Raw genomic sequence first — 21,441 nt, forward strand, 5'->3', positions numbered from 1 at the left:
AAAGTTTGTTCAAGGAGCAAAAGACAGTTCTCTGCTTTTTCTTCCAAAACAAGGGCATATCGTTTATGTGCACATGTAACAGCAACGGTCAGCTGCAAAGGGACCCTAAATAATCAAAGCACCATTCACATGTGGTGTCATTTCTGGTTTTATCAATATTCTGCAACATTAGGGTTACTCTCTGAATGCTACTTTGGAATTACACATTTATTTGTTTGTTTATTGGATGTATGTCCCAGCTTTTTTCTTACAAAGATCTCAAAGTAGCTTACATTATTCTCCTCCTCCTGCTTTCCATCTTATCCCCAAAACAACCCTGTGAGGTAGGTTGGGCTGAGGGTTGGCCCAAAGCCACCCAGGGGGCTGTCTCCATGGCTGAGCGGGGACTGGAGCCCAGATCTCCTGAGTTCCAGTCCCACGCTCTTAACCATGACACCACACTAACCTTCTCTCACCTTGTGGGTATATATACACCAACTTATATTGTCAGCCCAGTGAACACTGTGCTTCCAATACCCAACCAGAATACACCACCAAATCCACTGTCTACAGTTCCAGAGCTTTCTTTTTGACCCAGTAGTTTCCCTTGTAGTCTCTGAAAGACACGGGAGGAGAAATACCAAGTTTTATGCACTGCAAGAAACCAATACTAAACACTCACACGTAAAAGAGCAAAGGACCAAGAATTAGACTTGTTAGGCAAGGCTGAACTACTGTTTATCAAGTAGGTTAGATCTGCTTCAACATATTGTATGTTACAGAAGGTGAAGTTGTTGTATGTCATGAGAAGGCCAGACTCTGTGGAGAAGACCATCACAGCAAGGAAAGTCAAAGGCAGAAGAAGGAGAGGCAGACCAGCCGTGGGATGGATCAGTTCCATAAGGGAGGCCACATGGAGTTTGCAAGAGCTGAGCAGGGCTGTCTAGGAGAAGATATTCATGGTGTCACCATGGTGTCACCATAAGTCAGAGGCAACCTGGTAGCACATGACAACAAACAGGAGAAATGGTTAACTTGATGAATGGCCCGCTCTTGGCTTAATGGTTTATGACGTACTGTGGCGGGGAACTACACAGATCTTGTAAGGATGGGGATGCATGGTCAACCCTACTACGGGTTTCTTATTGATTTTTTTCACTCCTTTGGGCAGCTGAAACCTGAAGGTCCTGATCAGGCTGGTCAAGAAGATGAAGAGCTCAATCCTCGCCAGCTGCTCCCCTGGACACACACGAGCTCCTGCGAAGGAGGAAATAAGAGGAAAGCTGCATGTTAGTCATGGCCTATCATCCAGAGCACCCTCCCAGTCAGCAGCTAGTTCAGACGCCAAGGCAGTCCCCAGTGGCCCTCCAGAAACTCCCACGAAGTCTCAGCACTCTCTCTGTCTCCCTTTTAATATCTGGGTTGGCCTCTCTCGGGGATCAAGCTTTGATGCAGGGATACCAGAGGCTGGACCTGGCGCAGGAGCTGAGTGGCCTCCTGTAGAAGTAAAGAACCTACTTTCTCATCATCCGTAAGATGCATGAATGGTCTGAAGAAAGCTGATTGAAGTGAGCAGTATCCAACAGGGCTACTTCACCTGCTGGTTGCACTGTGCTCACGGGGCCCTCCACTCGCACAACAGGGTTGTTGCTTTCCTAAAACAATAACCTCAGAAATGGTCCATTGGCAGCGTGGGGCAGGTTAGCAGAGCCCCCTTTGAGGAGCCCCACTGATCTTCCCCATTCATTTGAAGCTGATGCCGAGTAGGTTTGTGGCTTAGGGGTGCTCCTTCTATAAGCTGCCTTGAGTTCCTTGGAAGGGAAACAGGAGGGATATAAATCTAATAAATATATATCAATCATAAGCAAATTTCTTCATGTACCTGCACCAAATGGAAGAAATTCTTCTCTATTCACAAAATTCCCATCCTTGTCCAAAAAGTGATTTGGGTTGAACTCTTGAGGGGTCTCCCAATGCACAGGGTCAAGAAGGACAGACTGCAGGTCTGGAACAATAATGGATCCCTTCCAGGAAGAAAGAGATGACTCAGAATGTGCCTGGTATTTCCCTGGGACCCTCAATTCACTGCACCAACAGCCCACCCACCTTCCTATACTCCTGCCTGCTTGTAGAACTGAGAAATCCCACTGTCTTTCTTTAACAAATGCTGATGCTGTAGAGTTTTAACCTAAAAAGCACCACCCAGCTTGGAACCACCGATGTACCAATGGAACGTATCTCCCAGCCACAACCTATCCAGACGCTGTGGTGATGGTCTGGAGCCTGCCTCTGATTGGGAGGCTCATTTGGTAGCAACGTGGAGAAGGGCCTTTTCGGTGGTGGCCTCCAGTTATGGAACAAGCTGCCCACTGATGCCTGCTTGCCACCAGCTTTACTGCTTTTCAGTGCCAGGTTCCTCTACCACAAGGCATTTAATTATTTACTATTACACTGGGGCTTTCTTAGCCGCTTCAACAGGTCTTAGGATTTAATTTCTATAAGCTATTGTAGCTTTCATTTTATATTAAAAAATAACATGCAAATAAATAAACTTGGCTTTAAATTTTGTATAGTCCTCTTTTTATGATTATATAGCTGTCAGTGTTTTATATTGTATTCAGTTTGTTCTAAACCACGTAGAGAGCGTTGGCTATTGGGTGGTATAGAAATCAACTCCTTAATTAAACCTTGTGTGATATAATACATTTGTTTGGAAAGCAGGTGGGCCACAGGTGGACTTTTTTGCATAGCCATAATGATTCTAGATACCTTTGGGATGTGGAAGTCACACATGCCCACATCTGCTGTACTTTGCCTGGGAAGCCCAAATAGTAAGATATATTTTGCACGCTGAATCTCATGAATCACGGCATTGGTGTAGGGCAATTTCTTCCGATCTTGGTAGCAGATGGTGTGAGACGAACCAAATACATCTTCTATCTCCTTGTAGACCTTTTCTGAGGAAGATGGTGGACGAGAAAGGGTTTATTTTGGATACTCGATCTCAAGGCGGGCAATGACTAAGAGACATTCACTCCATTAATAAATGGTTCCATTAAATAAATCTGAATAACAATTCCCAGGGGGAAACCCTTGTTACTCTGTTGCAGCAAAAAACAATACAGAGTTTTAAGAACAAAAGAAATGCCATGCTGGATTTGGCCCATTCACAAACTGGCAACCAGCTGCCCAATGGATCCCTCAAGCAGGAGGGTGCAAGAGCTCTTCCGGCCATAAGGGTCAAAACGATGCACCTGGCCACTTACGGGAGACCTACTGGAAAGCTGAAAAAAGAAACACGCAAAAGAAAAAGGGAGTGTAGCCACCGAAACTTAGCAAAGCTTTGAGTACTCTCTGGATTGACCTTTCCATTGGTCCTAGTTCTGTCTTTCCTGCATGCAAGTGCATCGCCCTTCATACTTCAAAGAAGGAGAAAGAAGTAGGAGAGGCCTCTTATATGGCAAAAAAAGATACTAGGTTCACTCAGTAAGACTCATTTCTGGTAACCAGACATGCCTGAAAGGCAGGGTCCCTTCGTCCCCATTTCCTTCTTCCTTGCTCCATGGTCTTTGTGTTTCTCCAGCACCTGAATATCCCTGCTCCAGTAATGGAGATTCACAGGAAGGGTCAAACTCAGAATCCTCCCGTAGTTTCCCAGTGCTTATTGCCTGGAAGAATTGAGCTGCAAGGTGCCTTCCACCAAGTACTGCTAGGCACCCCCATCTGGATATATCCCGAACCTGATAGGAGTTTCCTGCACTGCTAAGGAGGACCTTCGCAGGTGCCATCCTGGCAGAGGGTTATCAAAATCTGCAGGGCCCCAGAGGACCTGTTCAGCAATGAAACTTCCTTCTTTCCCTTGCCCGAGTGCTAACCAGCTTCCACATCGTATACTTTCCAGCTTCCTTCTGAGTCAACTTGCGCAATTAGTTACAGATGGAATCACAGAGCAGTTCAGAACTCCTAAGGATCAACATGCTTCCTAGGGGATCTAGGACAGTTCTTGCTCCCACCAGGCAGGTCTCCCTCACCTTGGACATCTGGGTGAGCCATCAAGAGGAGCAGTGCCCATTGCAGAGTCGTGGCGGTCGTCTCTGTTCCTGCCACAAAGAGGTCCAGGATGCACTGAGCCAGGTTGGCTTCATTATAGGTGGAAGTCGGGTCATTCTTGCTCTGTTGTTGACAGTGAGAACAGTTAAATTTAATTCCTACTGCAGGCATTTCACTATTAGGAGCAATGCACCCCGCAAGGTATCAGCAATTCTGCACTGTTGAAAATAAGGTTAGCATTTGGAACAGCGACGTAGCTGACGAACAGGCATTGCAGCCATCAATGCACAGACATTTCAGCCACATGCTTCACACATTTGCCCAGGCAAAGCATTGCAGAACCATAGCGCAGGGAACCCAGGTTCAGTCTGGACACCAGGAAGCACTTCCTGACAGTCAGGACCCCGGGGGTATAGAATGGGCTTCCACAGGAGGTGGTTGAGGCCCCATTGGTGAGGGTGTTCAAGGAGAGGCTGGACATGCACATGGGAGGCATGTCATGAGCGGAGCCGGCTGGAGCCAGGGGTCAGACTAGATGGCCCAGGAGCCCCTTCTGACTCGCCCTGTTTCTATGGTTCTATATCCAACCAGACCATAAGCTGTCCCACTCTTGACTTTTCCTAGTGCTAAAGTGATAGTTTGCTTCATTTCTTGCAATCAGTGAGGGACCCAAGAAGTTACACACTTTCTGCAGGACATCACAAACACACACATACAAGCCGAGAGGAATTCTGCAGATGCTCTTGGAATGGAAGTTGCCCAACAGGCAACCTTCTTCTGCTCCCAACGCCACCTCAAGTGTGGCTCAAAGACCACAGGGACCCTGCTTGCACAGCAGTTGTGTGGGGTTTGTTACCTGGTGAGGGCTGCACCCACACTGGGCACACCCCCCAGACTCACAACCATAACAAAGCAGAGCAGAGTCCAGGGATTTGGCCCAAGGAATCTGAGAGATTTGCCGCAGCCCCAAATGGATTCCTCATGCTTCCCTGGCCAGCACTTCTTCCGTAGCAGGAATGCCGAAGTCTCCCGCATCAGAATTCACTGCCCTCTCTAAGCTGGGTGAGAATCCTCACAATAGTTGTTAGAAAATGAATCCCACTGGCCAGCTTAGACTGTTCCCTGTTGTAATGCAAATTATTTTAGGGTGACTTGGTCTGGAATGGATAATTAAGACCCTTTTGCCATACCAAAGACCTGCTCCTGATGGAGATGGAAATGGCTGGAACTGGTTTCTTGGTATGGATCAACATGGCAGCCTGAACTGCTGTGCTTCTCCTTGGGGGTATTAGGATGAGTGTCCGCCCTTCAAAATTCATCCCAACGCCCTTGGGCATTCCAAGCCATGCCATTCATGATCCATTTTTGTGGCTGATTATTCAGGGACGTTCTGCATGTGCCTGAATGCTAATATCATCAAAGACTCACAAAATCTTCTTAGCGGCCCTGCAGAAATCATTGCTCAGTCACAGCAGGTGATGGAACAATAAGAGATTGGTGAGGATATTATTTGAGTCATGTTTGTATAAGATTTTAACAAAATTCTCAAATTTCTTCATAAACAGAATGGAACAAACTTGAGCATTTAAAATAATAGTAATAATATAAGGGAGAAAGTGAATCAGACAGATTTCAACAAGGGGTTTTAAGTGGGTATCTCTTGAAGTCCTGGGTTTCTGTCCTGGCCTGTCTAACTTTACTGTGTTGCCACAGAATTTGGTTGCCACCTCTCTCTGTTTTGGCAGCCTCTTCATCTGTTGAAGCCTCGTCTCAGGTGGGTACAGAAAGTTTCTCTCCATGGCAGAAATATCAGTGCCATTCCACTGAATTGGGCAGATTCAGAGCAGTGAAAATTGAATTGGTTTCACCATCTGCCATAAGCTTACCAAACTTTCTACATGTCTTCATAAACAACACAGAAAGAATTTGAGATTGTAAAGTAATTGGATGTGGGAGAAAAGTGAAATGTATAGATTCATCAATCGGAAGTCATGATTTTTGGAACAAGTGGTTGTCACCTGTAAGGCAGATATTACCTTTTCCATCTGTAGTAGATAGAAATCAATGAAATCCTGTGGATCATGCATATTTTGATTCTTCTTATGTCTTTCAATCTCCTTATTCGCAAATGTAATCACAGTCTGTATAGCAGAGATCGCTGTATTGTGAGGCCCGGGGAGATGTTTCATGATGAATGGGAAAATTTCATAGAGCTATAGGAAATAAAAACACAACTGGTCACAACTGCAAAGAAGTTTGGTAACACGGCCTGTGAGTCGACACCGCTGAGTTTCTAACTCAGCAACATGTTTTGGCAAATTTTTGAGGAGTGGGGATATTTGGCATGGGGTAAGGTCCGCAACGGTCCTTGTCTCCTAAGGACAAATAGGTGTGACCTTAGGGGGAAGGATCCTCTCAAAACACACACACACAGACTTCAGAATATATGTCCATTGCTATATACTAATCTGTGAATTTTTTCAGGGTATCCGCCTGAGCCCTGAGTCTTTTCTCTAGCTAGCACTGAGCCTTCTCTTTTCATTAAAAGGTGGAGTGAAACAGCATGATTTTGACAGCCACCAGCAGTACCAAAAAGGGCCAATAATGAATCCTATTGGCTGGGAGAGAAGCCAGAAAGAGGGCGGCAGTATCTGGCCTGACCAATCACCTCAGACTTTAGGCAGTGTTTGCTCAACGAGGTATCTCAGTCCCAGAAAAGTCCCTGTTGCAGAGCTGAAGTGCAAGTTGGGCTCCCATGATGCACTGCTGGACACGCCCCCTGCTCCTGTGAGCCTTCCCGGATGTAGTTGCCTGGCCCGAGTTTATATTCTTTTCGGCACCAGATCAAAATCTTTTTATTTAATCACTATTTTTAAAAATTAATATTTTAATTGTGTCGAACAGTCGCTTTGATTTTTCCTTTATGTAAAGTTTTATTGAATTATGTTATTTATACTTCTGATTTTATTGTATTTCAATTTTATGGATTGTTAGCTGTCCCAAGATGCCAAGGCATAAGGGACGGCATACAAAAGTTTTAAATAAATAAATAAATAAATAAATAAATAAATAAGTTAGATAATGCACTAGTACTAGCAATGCAATGCAGCCACGACCCTCGTTTCAGGCTCCGTCATCCTCGGCTCCCACACTGCGGCCCTCGATGAAGTGAAGCGGTTACGAAGTTTGTTCGTCAAGCACAATTTAAAATGCTCCATCTCCGTATAGACTGGAATGGTTTGAAGAACGTGCTATGACCAGAATCAGTAAGTAACAACCCTTTGCAGCTCTTTTAGGATAGGCTGGACATGCACATGGTGGGCATGTCATGAGCAGAGCCGGCTGGAGTCGGGGGTCAGACTAGATGCCCCGGGAGACCCCTTCTGACTCGCTCTGTTTCTATGTTTCTGCAGCCAGTTGGTGCACTGTAAGTGGAAGGTTTGCTGACTCACTCCGTGGAAGAAGCTCCCTCCGAAGGTCACGGCAATCTGAACAGCATCGATCAATTTCAGGAATTCTTCATCTTCCAAGGAAAACCGGTGTCCGAAGGCCACTGCACACACCACATTGCAGACTGAATTCGTGATGGGTAACAAAGGGTCCAGCGGTTGCCCTGAAAGCAGAGAGATCTCAATATTAATGTGACACTGGCATTAGACCAGATCACATTGGATCCTGCGTCTGTTCAGAGCTGGATTTTAGAGTGAGACGGGTAAAGGGAAGAGCCACCATCAGGACCTCTTTTTGAGTATCGAGTGAGTTGGGGCAGCATTTGGTGGCCCTCATCCTGGACGCACGGAAGCCTCCGCAGGACTCAGAGGGCCCTGTGAATCAGAGGGCAGGACTCAGAGGTCCCTGCCTTCAACTGCTTTACCATGTGCTTTTCATCTAGACGGCGGTTTTCACTGATCTCAACAAAGCACCAGAGGGGTTTGTTTGTGGAAACTGGAGCACCGAAAGGAACTGACCTAGGTAGGCAGCCCCGGACTCCCCACTCCACCCATGGCACACACGCATTTGCGCTCTTGGAGAGGCGGCCGGCATGCGGGGGGGGGGAGGGTGAGACTCCACTGTTGGCGTTCCAGCACTGAGATCACAGACACATAATTCTGGAACTCCAAAAATATCCTATGCCCTCCATAGGAAGTCAGGAGACCATAGGGTTGTGTCCTTAGTTAATTTTTAAAATATACACATCATACAGTAACCAAGAGAGAACAGCTTCCCTTTTGACTATGGACTGAGTTGAGACAACAGAATAACCTACATTCAGGGGCTGAATAGGAAGGATTGTCATCAAACCATGAACCCAGGCAAATCCCCTTAAAGTTCCTTCCTTATGTCCTGTATTTGTTGAATCCCTCCAGTATTTATTTCTTGCTACCGTAGTGTAATCAACTAGGTATCCTTATGCAGAAGAATGAGATAATTAAATAGCCCGTCTTCCATACAGAGATCAATATGTACAATCAGTCAATCTCTATCAAGCACGATCTAAGGAAATGAATCGCACAAAGAATCCCAATTGGACAGTTCCTTCAATTAAATGCATACATAAATCAGAAATGCCAGAAGGCACTTTGCTTTTGAATCCAGCCCAGAGTTAACTGCATGCATCATCCTAATTAATTGCTATCAACTGTAAGTATTGACAGAGCTTGAGAAAATATCACTCGCTGGCACAAGGCCAAAGGTGCTGATTCCACCTGCTTTCGTTCTCAGAAAGAAACAACATTCATTTCACACTTCCTAACTATTGCACTAACTGCAGCCATCATTGGCATTGTTGTGGTGATTAATAAAGTAAGAAAGGCTCCATTGCACAACTGACAAGCTAAGCTAATAAACAGCCTTATATGTTTCATCTCGTAACAGCTGCTAAGTATTTCTTTTCCTCGGTGATTCATACCCAGCTAACAGGCTGCCCAGACTCTTGCTCTCAGCTGTCAAAACAGAACTATTCTCTTCTGATGTAAACCTAGAAACTAGGCGTCAGTCCAGCTTGTGCATGATCCCAGGAAGGGCTGCCTCAAAAAGCCATCTGGCTCCTGCCACATTCACACTCTTTCCTTCTCCAATAGGATCTCTTGCTATTTTACTTTTGTATTCAGGCAATCATCAAATGGTCCTATGGCCCTCCCAGCTCTTGCTGTAGGGAGGGCATAGGATCACTCAGATTCCCAGCTCTGGCCTCAGATATAGGCTTGGAGCGCCAGTCTCCCAGCCTTGCCCCATCACAGCTGCCCCAAAGAAATATGTCAGCTGCTTTGCCATCGGAACAGCACTCTCAGGGAAGAGGCTAAAGGGGCATTTCAGGGGACTGGGAGGGGAGGAACCTGGAGTGGTCTGGGCATGAACTATGCTGCTCCAGGCCGCTTTCCCCCACCTCTAAAGCACCCCAGCTGAATGGCCACGAGCAGCTGCCTAGTAAGGCTCAGGATGGAGGGGATGACCTCCACCACTCATCTCCAGCCATCCTTGGATGCCCGCAAACCTCCAAGGCACTGGGCTAACGGGCAGCCCCACTGAATGCCCCCTAGGCAAACTAGATGACATGGCAGCCTGGATCATCCAATGGACTCAGTTTAAACTAGGGTTGGAATGAACCCTTTGGGAATCTAGCATCCTTCTAGCATCCATGGACTTCCAGTCATGCTCAACCCAGTCCATGGAAAAAGAAAGGCCACCAATGCTCGTGAAGTTGTGTAGCCAGCAACCTTCCCCATCATGCACAGCTGCCCAAAGAGTGCTGCAGGATGCAGACGAGGAGTGCAGAGAGAGCGCTCACCAGGCGCCACTCCTGGCAAGAGCCTTCATGCCCAACCGCTCCTGCCGGGCGCCATGTCCTGCGGCCAACCATTCCCAGCAGGCGCAGAGGAAGGGCACTGCTTCCGCAGCACGTTGGGCTTGATTCCAAGCCAGCACCCGCGGCCACTGGGTGCACTCGCCAGCGACACGGGCCCCTGCAAAGCAGGCTGGAGTCTGGGCAGCTGAACCAGGGAAGCCAACAGTTCCCAACCCCAAATAGATTCCTCAGACTGCCCAACCTAAACCGTTTTAATCAAGGTTACACTGCAAAGCACTTCAAAGTGCATCCAGCAGTCATGGAGGGGTGAGGACAGCGCAAGAGGCCAGAGATGTCTGCTCCAAATATGCCACTGAGGCAATCGCCAGTTTCAGGGGTGAGGGTAAGTGGACGTTTCTTTCGGTGTGTTTCTGGTAAGCAGCTTACCAGAATTCACACCTTCCCTCATAAACACCAAGGATACGGGCAGTGCATGTTGTTCTCTCTGCATACACACAAACCTTCTTGGATTCTAACATGGGAATTTAACAGGACAGGGTTCATTTTATTGTACTTTTAGTCATTGCACTGTTTCAGGGGAGAACAGCACCATCACAGCTACTCCAAAGAAGGTTTCGTGCACGAGGCTGTTTTCCCCACGCCACCACCCATTCCAGCAGCCATCAGTGCTGACACTACCAGACTCTGCGATTTCAGTTTCCACCAGGCAGGATCAGCATGGGCAGAGACCTGTTCTCCCCTGCAGAGGAAGGCAGGACGCGCTCCAACAGAGCAAAGCTCAGGGAACCCAGGTTCTGTCTGGATGCCAGGAAGCACTTCCTGACAGTCAGGACCCCGAGGGTGTGGAATGGGCTTCCCTGGGAGGTGGTTGAGGCCCCATCGGTGCAGGTGTTCAAGGATAGGCTGGACATCCACATGGTGGGCATGTCGTGAGCAGAGCCGGCTGGTGCTGGAAGTCAGACTAGATGGCCCGGGAGGCCCCTTCTGACTCGCTCTGTTTCTATGTTTCTAACATGGCACCTTGACAGTGCCGGATAAGGTTGGGACAAACCCTTTCGGAATCCACCCCTCCAGAATCTGTGGCCTTCCTGTTATGCTCAGCCCAGTCCTGCAAAGCAAGCGGAGCCACGGGGAAGTCTGCGAAGGTCCACAGACCCCCGGTTATGCAAACAGTAACTCTCCCCAGCCGCCACTCTCAGTGGCTGAATTTCTTCCGCATTTGCAAAGCAATGGCCCTGCTTGAAACACGTGGTGATCGATTCCCAGGGAATACCCCACCAGTCCTAGATGCTGTTTCCAGAAACTCAGACTTTGGCCCATTGCAATGTGGACTCAAGTGCAGGAAGGCCAAACCAGGGAATCTGATGGATTTTCTGCACAAAGCAGATTCCTCTCACATCCTCCGTGTCAGATGTCCATGGATTGGACATTCTGAAAAATATTCACCTGGAGTTCCAGAGGACTGTGTGCATCATATTAATACAATATTAATACAGTATTAATACAATTAATACTGGCAGCTTGAAGCACAACGGAAATGCAGTCTTCTGGTTAATATACGCATGAAGTGAGCAACGAAAAGCAGAGCAACGAGGATGACGAATGGACGGATGGATTTTATTCCTGGACTGCCCAATAGCTGAAGCTGTCTAGGTGGTTCACCCAAGAATTTCTGCAGCCCTGCCTGTGATCACATACCCTTAGCATGTGTAAAGATCTCCACAAGCTCACGGGCTTCTTCTGCGATTTCGTTCTCTGTGCCTTTCTTCCCCAGTCCCAGCTTCCTCATGGTGCCTACAGCAAACCTTCTCTGCTGCTTCCAGGTGTGACCGTTGGAAATTACGATACCTGTGGCCATCAAGGATCAATGAAAAAGTAGTGCTTGTGAAAGACATATCAGCAAAGGCAGTGCAATTCATACCCGCACATTCAAGAACTACTTATTTTTACACAACCAAAGAAATACAAGGCTGAAGCAAAATCATTCTAACAACCTGCTCCGTCTCTGATATCAGCCAGCAAAGCACATTTCAGGAAGTGCCTTGTGAAGGAAGACTTTCAATTACCCTTAGGAGTTCAGGGCTGGCTTTCAAAATTCCTTTACATGTGCTAGTACAAAGCAGGAAACAGAAGTTTAGAGAAATCCCATAAATGCAGACCATCCATGTGCTATCTTGGGACCTGGATACCTAAAGGAACGCTTGTGCCCATATATGCCCTCCCGCTCCTCGAGATCAGCAACAGAGGCCCTTCTCCGGGAACCCTCTGTGAATGATATTAAGATGGTGAGTACCTGGAGGAGGGCTTTCTCTGCAGTGGCGCCCCGCCTATGGAATGCGCTCCCCAGAGAGGTCCGCCTGGCGCCATCATTATATGTTTTTCGGCACCAGGTTAAGATCTTTTTATTTGATCAATATTTTAATATTGTATTTTTATTGTTATATTTTAACCGCAGCCAGGGTGGGCTGATAATTTATTTATGTTTGGCGATACTTGTATTTTATCTTTCTAAGCTGTCCTGAGGCTTTTGCAAAGGACAGCATATAAATATCCTAAATAAATAAAAATATCCCAGGGCATTCTAGATGCTACAATTCCTATGGAACATGCTGGAGTTACGCAGGTATTTCCTGCAGCACAATGTGCATGGCCTTCACACCTGAGTGTGTCCACATGGGAGTACATCCATGCGGGAAACTTGATCGAACAGGTTTTTCCTAGAGGGATGCACGCTGGTATTATAAGATGCAGCCATATTTGTTTGCAATGTCAGCTTCAGGGTGGCAACGAGGCTCTTGGGACTGAGCTTGCGTCATTCAACTCCTTCTCATGCTCAGTCCTGTCTTAGGAAGCAAGCCGAGCTGAGGGGAAATCTACACACATTTGCAGAACTCTGCTTGTGCAACCAGCAACCTTCTTCCTCAGCACGTGCAAAGAAAGGCCTCAGATCTCCTGTGTGAAAGAGAGATGTGGGCCACGTGCTCGGCATTCGTGTGGGCTCGATTTCTGGAAGGCATCTGCATGGATGCTTGGTGCACTCAGAGCCACGTGGAGTCCATGGCCACAGGAATGTGGGCCAGGCTGCAGGGAGCCGGGCCAAGGGAATCCAGTGATGCCCATCCCTAAAGCAGATCCTCAGTAAACTTGGTAGATGTCTTCTGTGGGAATCTCTGGTTTTTCCCCCTTTGGTAGTTTCTGGAGTCCGTAAACTTGTTGGCCAGGGGACACATTTGGAATGGCAAAGAGTATTGGAGCACTGTCACAAAATGGCTGCCATGGTGGGTATTGTTGATCACAAGATACCAATTTCCTAGACTCAAAGAGAGCCACAGAAAAGTTACCTGGCCCAAAGCCCAGGTACAATGTGGCAGTGACATCTCAGCTCCAAAATATAAAACACATTTTTTTTATGCTTTAATGCTCATTTCAGAGGAAGCAAATAGTTCACACCCACAGGCAATACAGCCAATTTTGCAAGCTAGCACTTCATTGATCTTAACCCCTCTTGGCTCCCAATTGATTATTTCTATTAAAAAAAAACTTCTTAAAAAGTAAAAAGCCAGTGGGACAAGAATCTGGCAGACAGAAATGTCCACCAAACACCAAAAGTGGTAGCCCCCAAGAGCCTCTGAGGCATAATCCGCTTATGTTTCCTCAGTCAGCTGCCCATGATATCCACGACTGTCAAACTGGTGCAACATATTCCCATAATGTATTTGCTCACATGAGTAGTTTCCTGAGAAAAGTATCGGGTGCCTGCGTGAGGAACTAATGCATCATTTAATGGACCTCCCTTTTTGAAACCGTAGGGGCCCCTGAGGGCCACCTTTTGAAACCAAACTCTTGATGCATAAGTGGGGTTACCTGTGATCAGACACCACTTTGGAGATTCCCTCTTTTGCTGCATCAGGATCAAGCCCTGCATCATGATACAGATGCGCACACGAAAAGGAAGGCATTGACGTTGCTCTCCGAGGCCTTGGAAAACAGCTGCCAACATTCAACCTCTGCGCATCTGCAGCTCATTTGCATGATTTAAAGTCTAATATGAAGCAGATGTGTGCACTTCTACGATGCTGAGTGGGGAATGGATTGGCACGATGCGTCTGTGTGTCAGCTTAACTATAACCGACTTCCGATACGTGGAAAGAGTTCCATTCTTAAGATTTCTCTCATGGAGTAACTTCTGGCACAAGGCCCAGCAATGCAAAAATGCAGGCATGTTTTCCTGGCAGCCCTTGCCTTCAGTTAACTCTTTCCCCGGATTCACCCCCATGCCTTCTGCACCCTGTTCATTATGCAGAAAAGGTGTCCCCAGCCTCTTTCAAGGTAGCAGGACAGTCTCTTCTCAGGATCACCTCAAGGTCCCAGGTTATACGGCTTTCCCCAGGTAGTACAACTACTCTATATTTCCTTTGAGAAAATCCTTTTAATGCTGGTTTTTTTTCCCGGTGTGGAAAAAATGGTGGAAAAAATAAAGGAGGGTTGCAAATTGAAGCCACACTGAGCTGGTAAATGCAAGTCAATTTCTGCACCTGATGTTTCCAGTGCTCACCTGCTGAAGAAATTGCTAGCTCTCTTTTGTTTCAAGAGTCTCCACAATCTACTGGGGAAAAACCAGTCTAGAACCAGTGTGGTGTAGCAGTTAGAGAGTTGAACTGAAGCTAAGAACATCCAGGTTTTAACCCCTCTTAGCCATAAGCTCACTGATGACATTGCATCAGTCATAGACTCTTGGCCTAACCTACCTCAAAGGGTTGTTGTGAGGATAAAGTAGAGAATAGGATTCTGTCAGCCACCTGGAGTCCCTTGCAAGAGAAGAAAAGGCGCATAAAACTATAACAAGAAAGTTACCCTTCGCAGTGGCCCACCTCTGTTTTTCCCTGTCATTTCAAGGAAAGGAGTCACAGGTCTGTCAACGAACTCTTCTGCGTAGCCGGACAGGCATTCTTTCACTGCACGGAATCCAGAGAGAATGATGGCAGGTTTGTACCCAATCCATATCGTGTAAAGGTTTCCATATTGCTTTGCCAGCTGCCATTGGAATCAAAACAGAGGAGATAAATCTTAGAGTCACACACAGGCAATGGCTTCAGATGGATGCGTGAGGGTCTGCCCACATGATCTACTCCCCCTTGCCCCTCCTCCCCCACCTCAGGACATACACACGCCTGCTGCTCTTTGCTGGCTTTTCCAAGCCACCCCTCAACCAATATCCAGGCAACCAGCGGCGAGGAGCGCTTTCCTCCAGCTTCGGCTGATTCATCAGCTGCGCCCCTACCTGGAGTACGACTGCCTTGCAACAGTGACTCATGCGCTGGTGACTTCCCGTCTTGACTTCTGTAACGCGCTCTACGTGGGGCTACCCTTGAAGACGGTCCGGATACTTCAATTGGTTCAGAATAGAGCTGCCAGGCTGCTGACGGGGACTGGACGTTATGTTCACATGACTCCAGTTCTCCGTCAGCTTCACTGGCTCCCCATTGAAGTCCGGGCCCAATTCAAGGTGTTGGTAATGACCTATAAAGCCCTAAACGACTTGGGTCCTGGTTACCTGAAGGAGCGCTTACATCCATATTTGCCCAGTCGCCCCCTGAGATCGGCGGGAGAGGCCCTTCTCCGGGAGCCCCCCGTGAGAGAAATTAGGAGGGTGGCTACTCGGAGAAGGGCTTTCTCAGCGGTGGCGCCTAAGTTATGGAATGCGCTCCCCAGAGAGGTCCGCCTGGCGCCGTCGTTATTTGTTTTTCGGCGCCAGGCTAAGACCTTTTTATTTAAGCAACATTTTAAATGCTAAATACAATTGAATTTTATCTGGCCAGGGCGGCTTATTTTATAATGTGTGTTTTAATTAAGATTATTTTATATGGATATTTTAACTTACTGTTTTATCTATGTTGTAAGCCGCCCCGAGGCTTCGGCGAATGGGGCGGCATAAAAATGTTTTAATAAATAAAATAAATAAATAAATAAACCAGTGTGGCGTAGTGGTGAAGAGCATGGGACTGGGACTCTGACGATCTGGGTTCGAGTCCCCGCTCAGCCATGGAGCCAACTGGGTGACTTTGGGCCAGTCACAGACTCTCAGCCCAACCTTCCTCACAGGGTTGTTGTTGTGAGGATGAGATGGAGGAGGAGATGTAAGCTGCCTTGAGCCTTTTGCAGGAAAAAGGCAGGATATAGATCAATCAATCACTCACTCAACCAAGCCAGGTGCTGTTGGAGCCCAGCGTGGCTGCCCAAACCAGAAAATGAGCCAGTCAGTGCCAAAGACGTTCTCACCCCTGACAATTCCCTATGCAGATTGTAGCCCTTTTCTCAATCCAAACATGCACAGGATTCATAGAATGATAGAAGAGTAGAGTTGGAAGAGGCCATGGAGGCCATCGAGTCCAACCCCCTGCTGTTGCCAGGCACCATGTTACACCATCCCACTCTGAGGGCTGCCCAGGTTCTTTCTGAATGTCTCTAGTGTGGGATTTTGCAGCAGCTGGACTCAGAGGCTCCCATCATCCAGTGCCTGGAACAGGCAGTCTCTGCCCCTTCTGCACCATGGCCCATGCATTCCATCTAGAGGGAGTTCCGGGGAGGAGGCTGGGGAGCTAATGAACAGAGGGGGGGACAGAAGCCGCAGCCTTTTCCCCTCCCTGCCTCCTGGCAAAACACTCCCCCACCCTTCAAGGTATGTGGGGAGGAAGCCAGTGCTGTTCCTTCTGTGGCAGATAGGACAGGGTGGCCTTTGAGGTCAGAGCACCATGGTCAGACGACCACAGGCTGAGCCCTTCAGTTCTTATGAGATGGTTGACTTAGGGACTGTCACTGCTTGTTATTCTTCCTTTATCTGCACCATTTCTGGACCACCCCACACCTAGACAGATTCCAGAGCAGTGAGCAATCAAAGGACAAAACAGATAATGAGAGAACGAGAACAATGCATTAAAGACAGAAAAACACTGAAATAACGACTGGTCTTCAAGGAAGGCTTCCCCCACCCCACCCCAAAAAAAAGACATCTTCAGCAGGTACCAGACTCTACAAAGTGTTGGTGCTTGCTTGACCTCTGATGGCAAGGCATTCCTTAGAAATGGAGCCACCATGTTGAAAGCTCTTCTCCTGGTAGACTCCATTGGGGCCATAGGTCCATATGGAACTCCCAAAAGAATGTCTTCTGCTGACCAGAGATCCAACAGGTTGGTAAGGAAGAAGGTAGCTCTGACTCTTTTAGCATGTGCTTGAGCCACCTCAGGATTACACTATGTTCCCCAAGGTTTAGTCCTAACAGCTCAGTTCAGACAGCACAACAAGCCATTGTGGTTTTTACCACTGTTCGTTGGTCATGTTGTCTGAAGCCAGTGGTATTCACCATGCTATGTTTGGCCTTTTGAAAGGATGATAAGAGAGAATGGTTTGTTCTATGGTTACTCTGTACCACTATGTCTTGTTGTGTTATCTGAATCCAGGATCATGGTTTCCATAGTCCGGCTATGCAACTACCACAGAGTCTTCTGGAAAGAGTGGCAACTGCAGAAGCCACTCCAGCCATCCAACGTCTATGTGCGGGCCAATGAGGAAGAAGCAGGCAGCATAGGCAGGAAGTGATGCACCTTGGGACTGAATTTCATATGCAGTGGCTGATGGGATATCTGCCCACAGTAGGAGGACCGAGCAGGGAGAATTGAAACCACATTAAAGTAGAAACCACTTGATTGTCAGGTAGATCATGGTAAAGAACAGTAAATGGTGGTAACTACGCAGAGTTCTTTGTCGTGTTGTGTGAATACAGCCAGTACCTTTGCATGTGATACGGATGGATGATGGACAGGTTATTGCAGAAGGAAAGACCCGAAGGCGAGAGGCGAGTGCTGGTCTTGCCCCGCCTGATTCAGTGACCTGCAAGGCAGATCTGACAAGCACTTCTAGGAAGCCCAGTGTGTTTTGACCCGGGGAGCCTGGTGCTATAGACGCAGACCACTGGGGGCAGCTCTGGGGCCCTGCAGTGCGTGGAGCCCCCAGACACAGTCATCACTCCCATCTTTTGAAAAGGGGGACCCTTCAGATGAGGGTTGGCACACCGACGAGGAAACTGCTGGTACGTGCGGCACCTCCATTGCTCCAGTGGGCAGCTAGGTAGCATCATTTGAGCCCAAGCATCCTCTTGGGAAATCAGGTTGCTGGGTGTGACTGCAGCATTCCTGAGCTGGAAGGAAGGAAGCAAGCAAGCAAGCAAGCAAAAAGGGAAAGAGAGCAAATAGGGAGTCAAAAAGGAGAGAGGGATAGCTATTGAGAGAGAGCAACTGAGACAGACAGACAGACAGACAGACAGACAGACAGACAGACCAACCACCCAGAAGTGGATGATGGCAGACAGCATCTCGCCCAGGACCTTCTTACACCTGGTAGCACCACTTGCCTAGAGGCTTCCTGGGGAAAAACTGGAGGAGTAAAAATAAATGGGATTAATACTGCTGTTGATGTAAGTAGGTGTTTATAGGCTCATAATGAAAGGCCACCTAGCTAGCAGTTCTAGGCACTGGGTAGGATGTTGGCTCGAAAACTGTGCTATGGTTGGGCCTTGCTCGGTCTCAGGCAAAGCATCTGGGGCTGCAACAAAAGATTGCAGCACGAATTGGCCCTGCTCAGGATGGCCCCTTTTCAGATTATCTCCCAGCGGCCAGCACTCTGTGTCCATTTTCAGAGCTGCTTTTGTATAGCCTTCTCAGATACAACACCTGTATGCCTGGGAGTCTTGAACTTGGGACACTGCATTTATTTTTATTTTAAATGTTGTTGTTAATTTTGTATGCCGTCTTTTATAGAAATATCTCCAGATGGCTAACAGCAGTTTAAAAGAACAATTTAAAACCTCTCATAACATCCAATAACAAATTAAAACAGTAATACTGTGTAAACAATAAAGGACATCAAATAAATCAGATTGAATCAAAATAAAACAAAGCAAAAGCAACTGCAAGAACCATTAAAACTATTAATTTTTAAAATATCGCTTAAATACAAATGCTATGACATTTGCATACATGCTAGCTTTCAAAAAGTTTTCAATGACATTGGTAACCCGTTTTTATTTTGCTTTGTATGGAGTTTCTGACTTGCGCATAAGGACTAAAGTGATCTGGGGGTCATGGCGGATGGCTCAATGAAGGCGGAAACCCTATGCAAGGCAGATGTGAAAAAGACAAAGTAAATGCTAGAATATTATGAAGTGGTTGGATGTGAATTTGGCACCTGATTAACTGCTTCTGTGGCAGCATCTCAGTTGCCAGGGAGCCTGGGAAATAGATTTTTCCCAAGGCACCCAAGTCATTTCCCAAGGCACCCAAGCCAGTGTGGTGTCGGGGTTAAGACCATGGGACTGGAACTCAGGCGATCTGGGTTTGAGTCCCCGCTCAGCCATGGAGCCAGCTGGGTGACCTTGGGCCAGTCACAGACTCTCGGCCCAACCTACCTCACAGGGTTGTTGTTGTGGGGATGAGATGGAGGAGGAGAATGATGTAAGCTGCCTTGAGCCCTTTGTAGGAAAAGGACAGGATATAAATCGGGGGGGGGGAGGGGAAATTGAATAGAAACCACATGTCCTATGGCTCTAGGAATGGTGGGACACCTGATGTGCCTACTTTTCCTAGGGTTTGAGGCCTAGCACACTGTCATGCAGCATTCCAACAGGTGCCTGAGGCAAGAAGGGCCTCGGGAACCTCTCCAATTCCCCGCCTGTCCTGCTGCCGCTGCAAAGTCCAGGTGCTTGTGGGTGGGTGCTGAGTGCCTGTTCAGCTCCCGATTTGCACTTCACCTTATTGTCAGACACACGTTGGGCTGCAGGTCTAGACAGGAAAGAATCCTGATCCCCCAGCAGTGTCCAGCCAGTCCGGCCACATTCCCCAGGCTGGCTGGAGAATTCATGGATTTGCAGGCAGGTTTTCTGTGAAAACACGCATGGGCCAACTCCTTCCCTTGTTAAATTAAGAGAGAGACACATCAAAACCGAGAATTTGGTGTATCATGTTCCAAGGGGCTCCACCTTCTGGGCCGAGTGAAGTTTCCCATTGTTAACCATATCCAAGTTAGAGTACACCGAATCATCCACACTCACACCCTTTCCTTCTTCTGGGAAAACAACTTAGCTTGCTAAGGCCAATTCCAAATCAAGCCTTTCATGGAGGAGTGAGGGAGATGCCCATCACCACATACAAGCCTTGACTTAGCCTTCCATTCTTAATTGCTTTGTGACCATTTCTGCTCCACCTTCACATCGGTAGGAAGGCACCTCAGTGGGAGGAAGTGAGGGATTGTGGTGGGAAGCGAAGTCTGTCTGTGGCAGGTTCACACAATGCTTTAAAACAGGGGTGGGTTGCAAGCCACCCCACCCTCAGGCGTCCACTGTGCCTGCCCTCCATGTCTGTCAGGCAGAGGGGGTGTCCTAAGGGCCCTCCAAATGTTTCCCCCTTGGTCTTCCACAGGCATCCTAGGGGACCCCGTGGGAGAATCGGCAGGAGAGGGGAGCTGGTTCACTGCCAGCCTCGCCCTGACCCACAACTCAGCCTCGTAACCCACAGCAAGGGCTGCTGCTGCTGCTGCTAATGTCAGGACCGGTACTGCTGCCAAACAGGGACCGAGCCCCACTAGCTCAGCCTTGTTCCAGGGAAGTGGGGCAGAGTGCAGCTCCTTCCAAGCATCCCCCCACCACCACCCCAGGATTGGCAGCGGGGCACTGGACTGGGGGCAGGGGACTGGACCTCTGTGGCTTCCAGCCACTTTAGTTAGTGGCCGTGGCAGGGCAAGGAGCCTCTGGAAGCCACCCCCAAGTCCCAGCTGGACACTCTGGGCGACTGTCCTCAGAGCCCCGCAGCCACCTGGCCAGAGCAGTCCATTTTTGCCCTTCTTTCCAAGCAGCTCTGTAGCCATTCGGACAGCCCCGAGCTTGTTGCGTCATCTGAGTTGGGATGATATGCTAAGCCAGGGATGACTTATAAAGCTACATCAAGCACCTGGGCTAAAATCCATCCTCCGGGAAGCACATCCATGTTTGGACCACACACTAAGCTTATAAGCGCTGGCTCCTCACCTTGGCATGTGAACCCAAATTCTATCCCAGATGCTTTTCTGAAGTTCAAAGCAGCTGGCAGTCAAATATGAAAACAACAATCTAACAATTTGAAGGAGTGGATAAATGTGCCATAAAAGACTTAGATAGCACAACACCTTTGAAAAGGAAAAAGATAAAGGCTCAGCCATAGAGGTCTCTCTTGAGCTAAGATGGTCTTCTGTTGACTTTTAGCATTGATCAGGCATCTAGACAAAATCTCTTTGCTCGAGACAAAGAACTACGGAGAACCTTGTAGCCCATCTTGTGTTCCTTGCGAGAGGAAGAAAGACAGGATATTAATGCATAAAAGTGGAGGAGGAGGAGGAGGCAGGAAAATCAAGTATCAGCAGTAAACCTGGGACTCAACTTAGAATAGCCTAGGAAACAGAGGAAATTAAAGAGTGGGAGGATTTCCAGCAGCCTAGCAGCTGACTACAACCACAAAGACATGCCAAATAGCAGAAGTGATGACCTGGATAACAGTAAGCAGAATCAGGTAATCTACCATCTT

General features: G+C 47.8%; 1 protein-coding gene across 1 annotated transcript in view; it reads right to left on the bottom strand.

The window, feature by feature from the left end:
• Nucleotides 1-1,045: 1,045 nt before the first annotated feature.
• The window catches only part of LOC123019445 (cytochrome P450 2J5-like), a 28,039-nt gene continuing 7,643 nt past the window's right edge, over nucleotides 1,046-21,441 (bottom strand). The window contains exons 4-12 of the mRNA XM_044422335.1: nucleotides 14,707-14,869; nucleotides 11,534-11,683; nucleotides 7,482-7,642; nucleotides 6,066-6,242; nucleotides 5,227-5,232; nucleotides 4,011-4,152; nucleotides 2,749-2,936; nucleotides 1,862-2,003; nucleotides 1,046-1,236 (exon numbers count right to left, since the gene is read on the bottom strand). Coding sequence (XP_044278270.1) covers nucleotides 1,046-1,236; nucleotides 1,862-2,003; nucleotides 2,749-2,936; nucleotides 4,011-4,152; nucleotides 5,227-5,232; nucleotides 6,066-6,242; nucleotides 7,482-7,642; nucleotides 11,534-11,683; nucleotides 14,707-14,869 — 1,320 coding nt within the window. The remainder of the gene's footprint in view (nucleotides 1,237-1,861; nucleotides 2,004-2,748; nucleotides 2,937-4,010; nucleotides 4,153-5,226; nucleotides 5,233-6,065; nucleotides 6,243-7,481; nucleotides 7,643-11,533; nucleotides 11,684-14,706; nucleotides 14,870-21,441) is intronic.

Source organism: Varanus komodoensis, unplaced genomic scaffold, assembly GCF_004798865.1.
Source record: "Varanus komodoensis strain SLA01 unplaced genomic scaffold, ASM479886v1 scaffold125, whole genome shotgun sequence".
Taxonomy (NCBI): domain Eukaryota; kingdom Metazoa; phylum Chordata; class Lepidosauria; order Squamata; family Varanidae; genus Varanus; species Varanus komodoensis.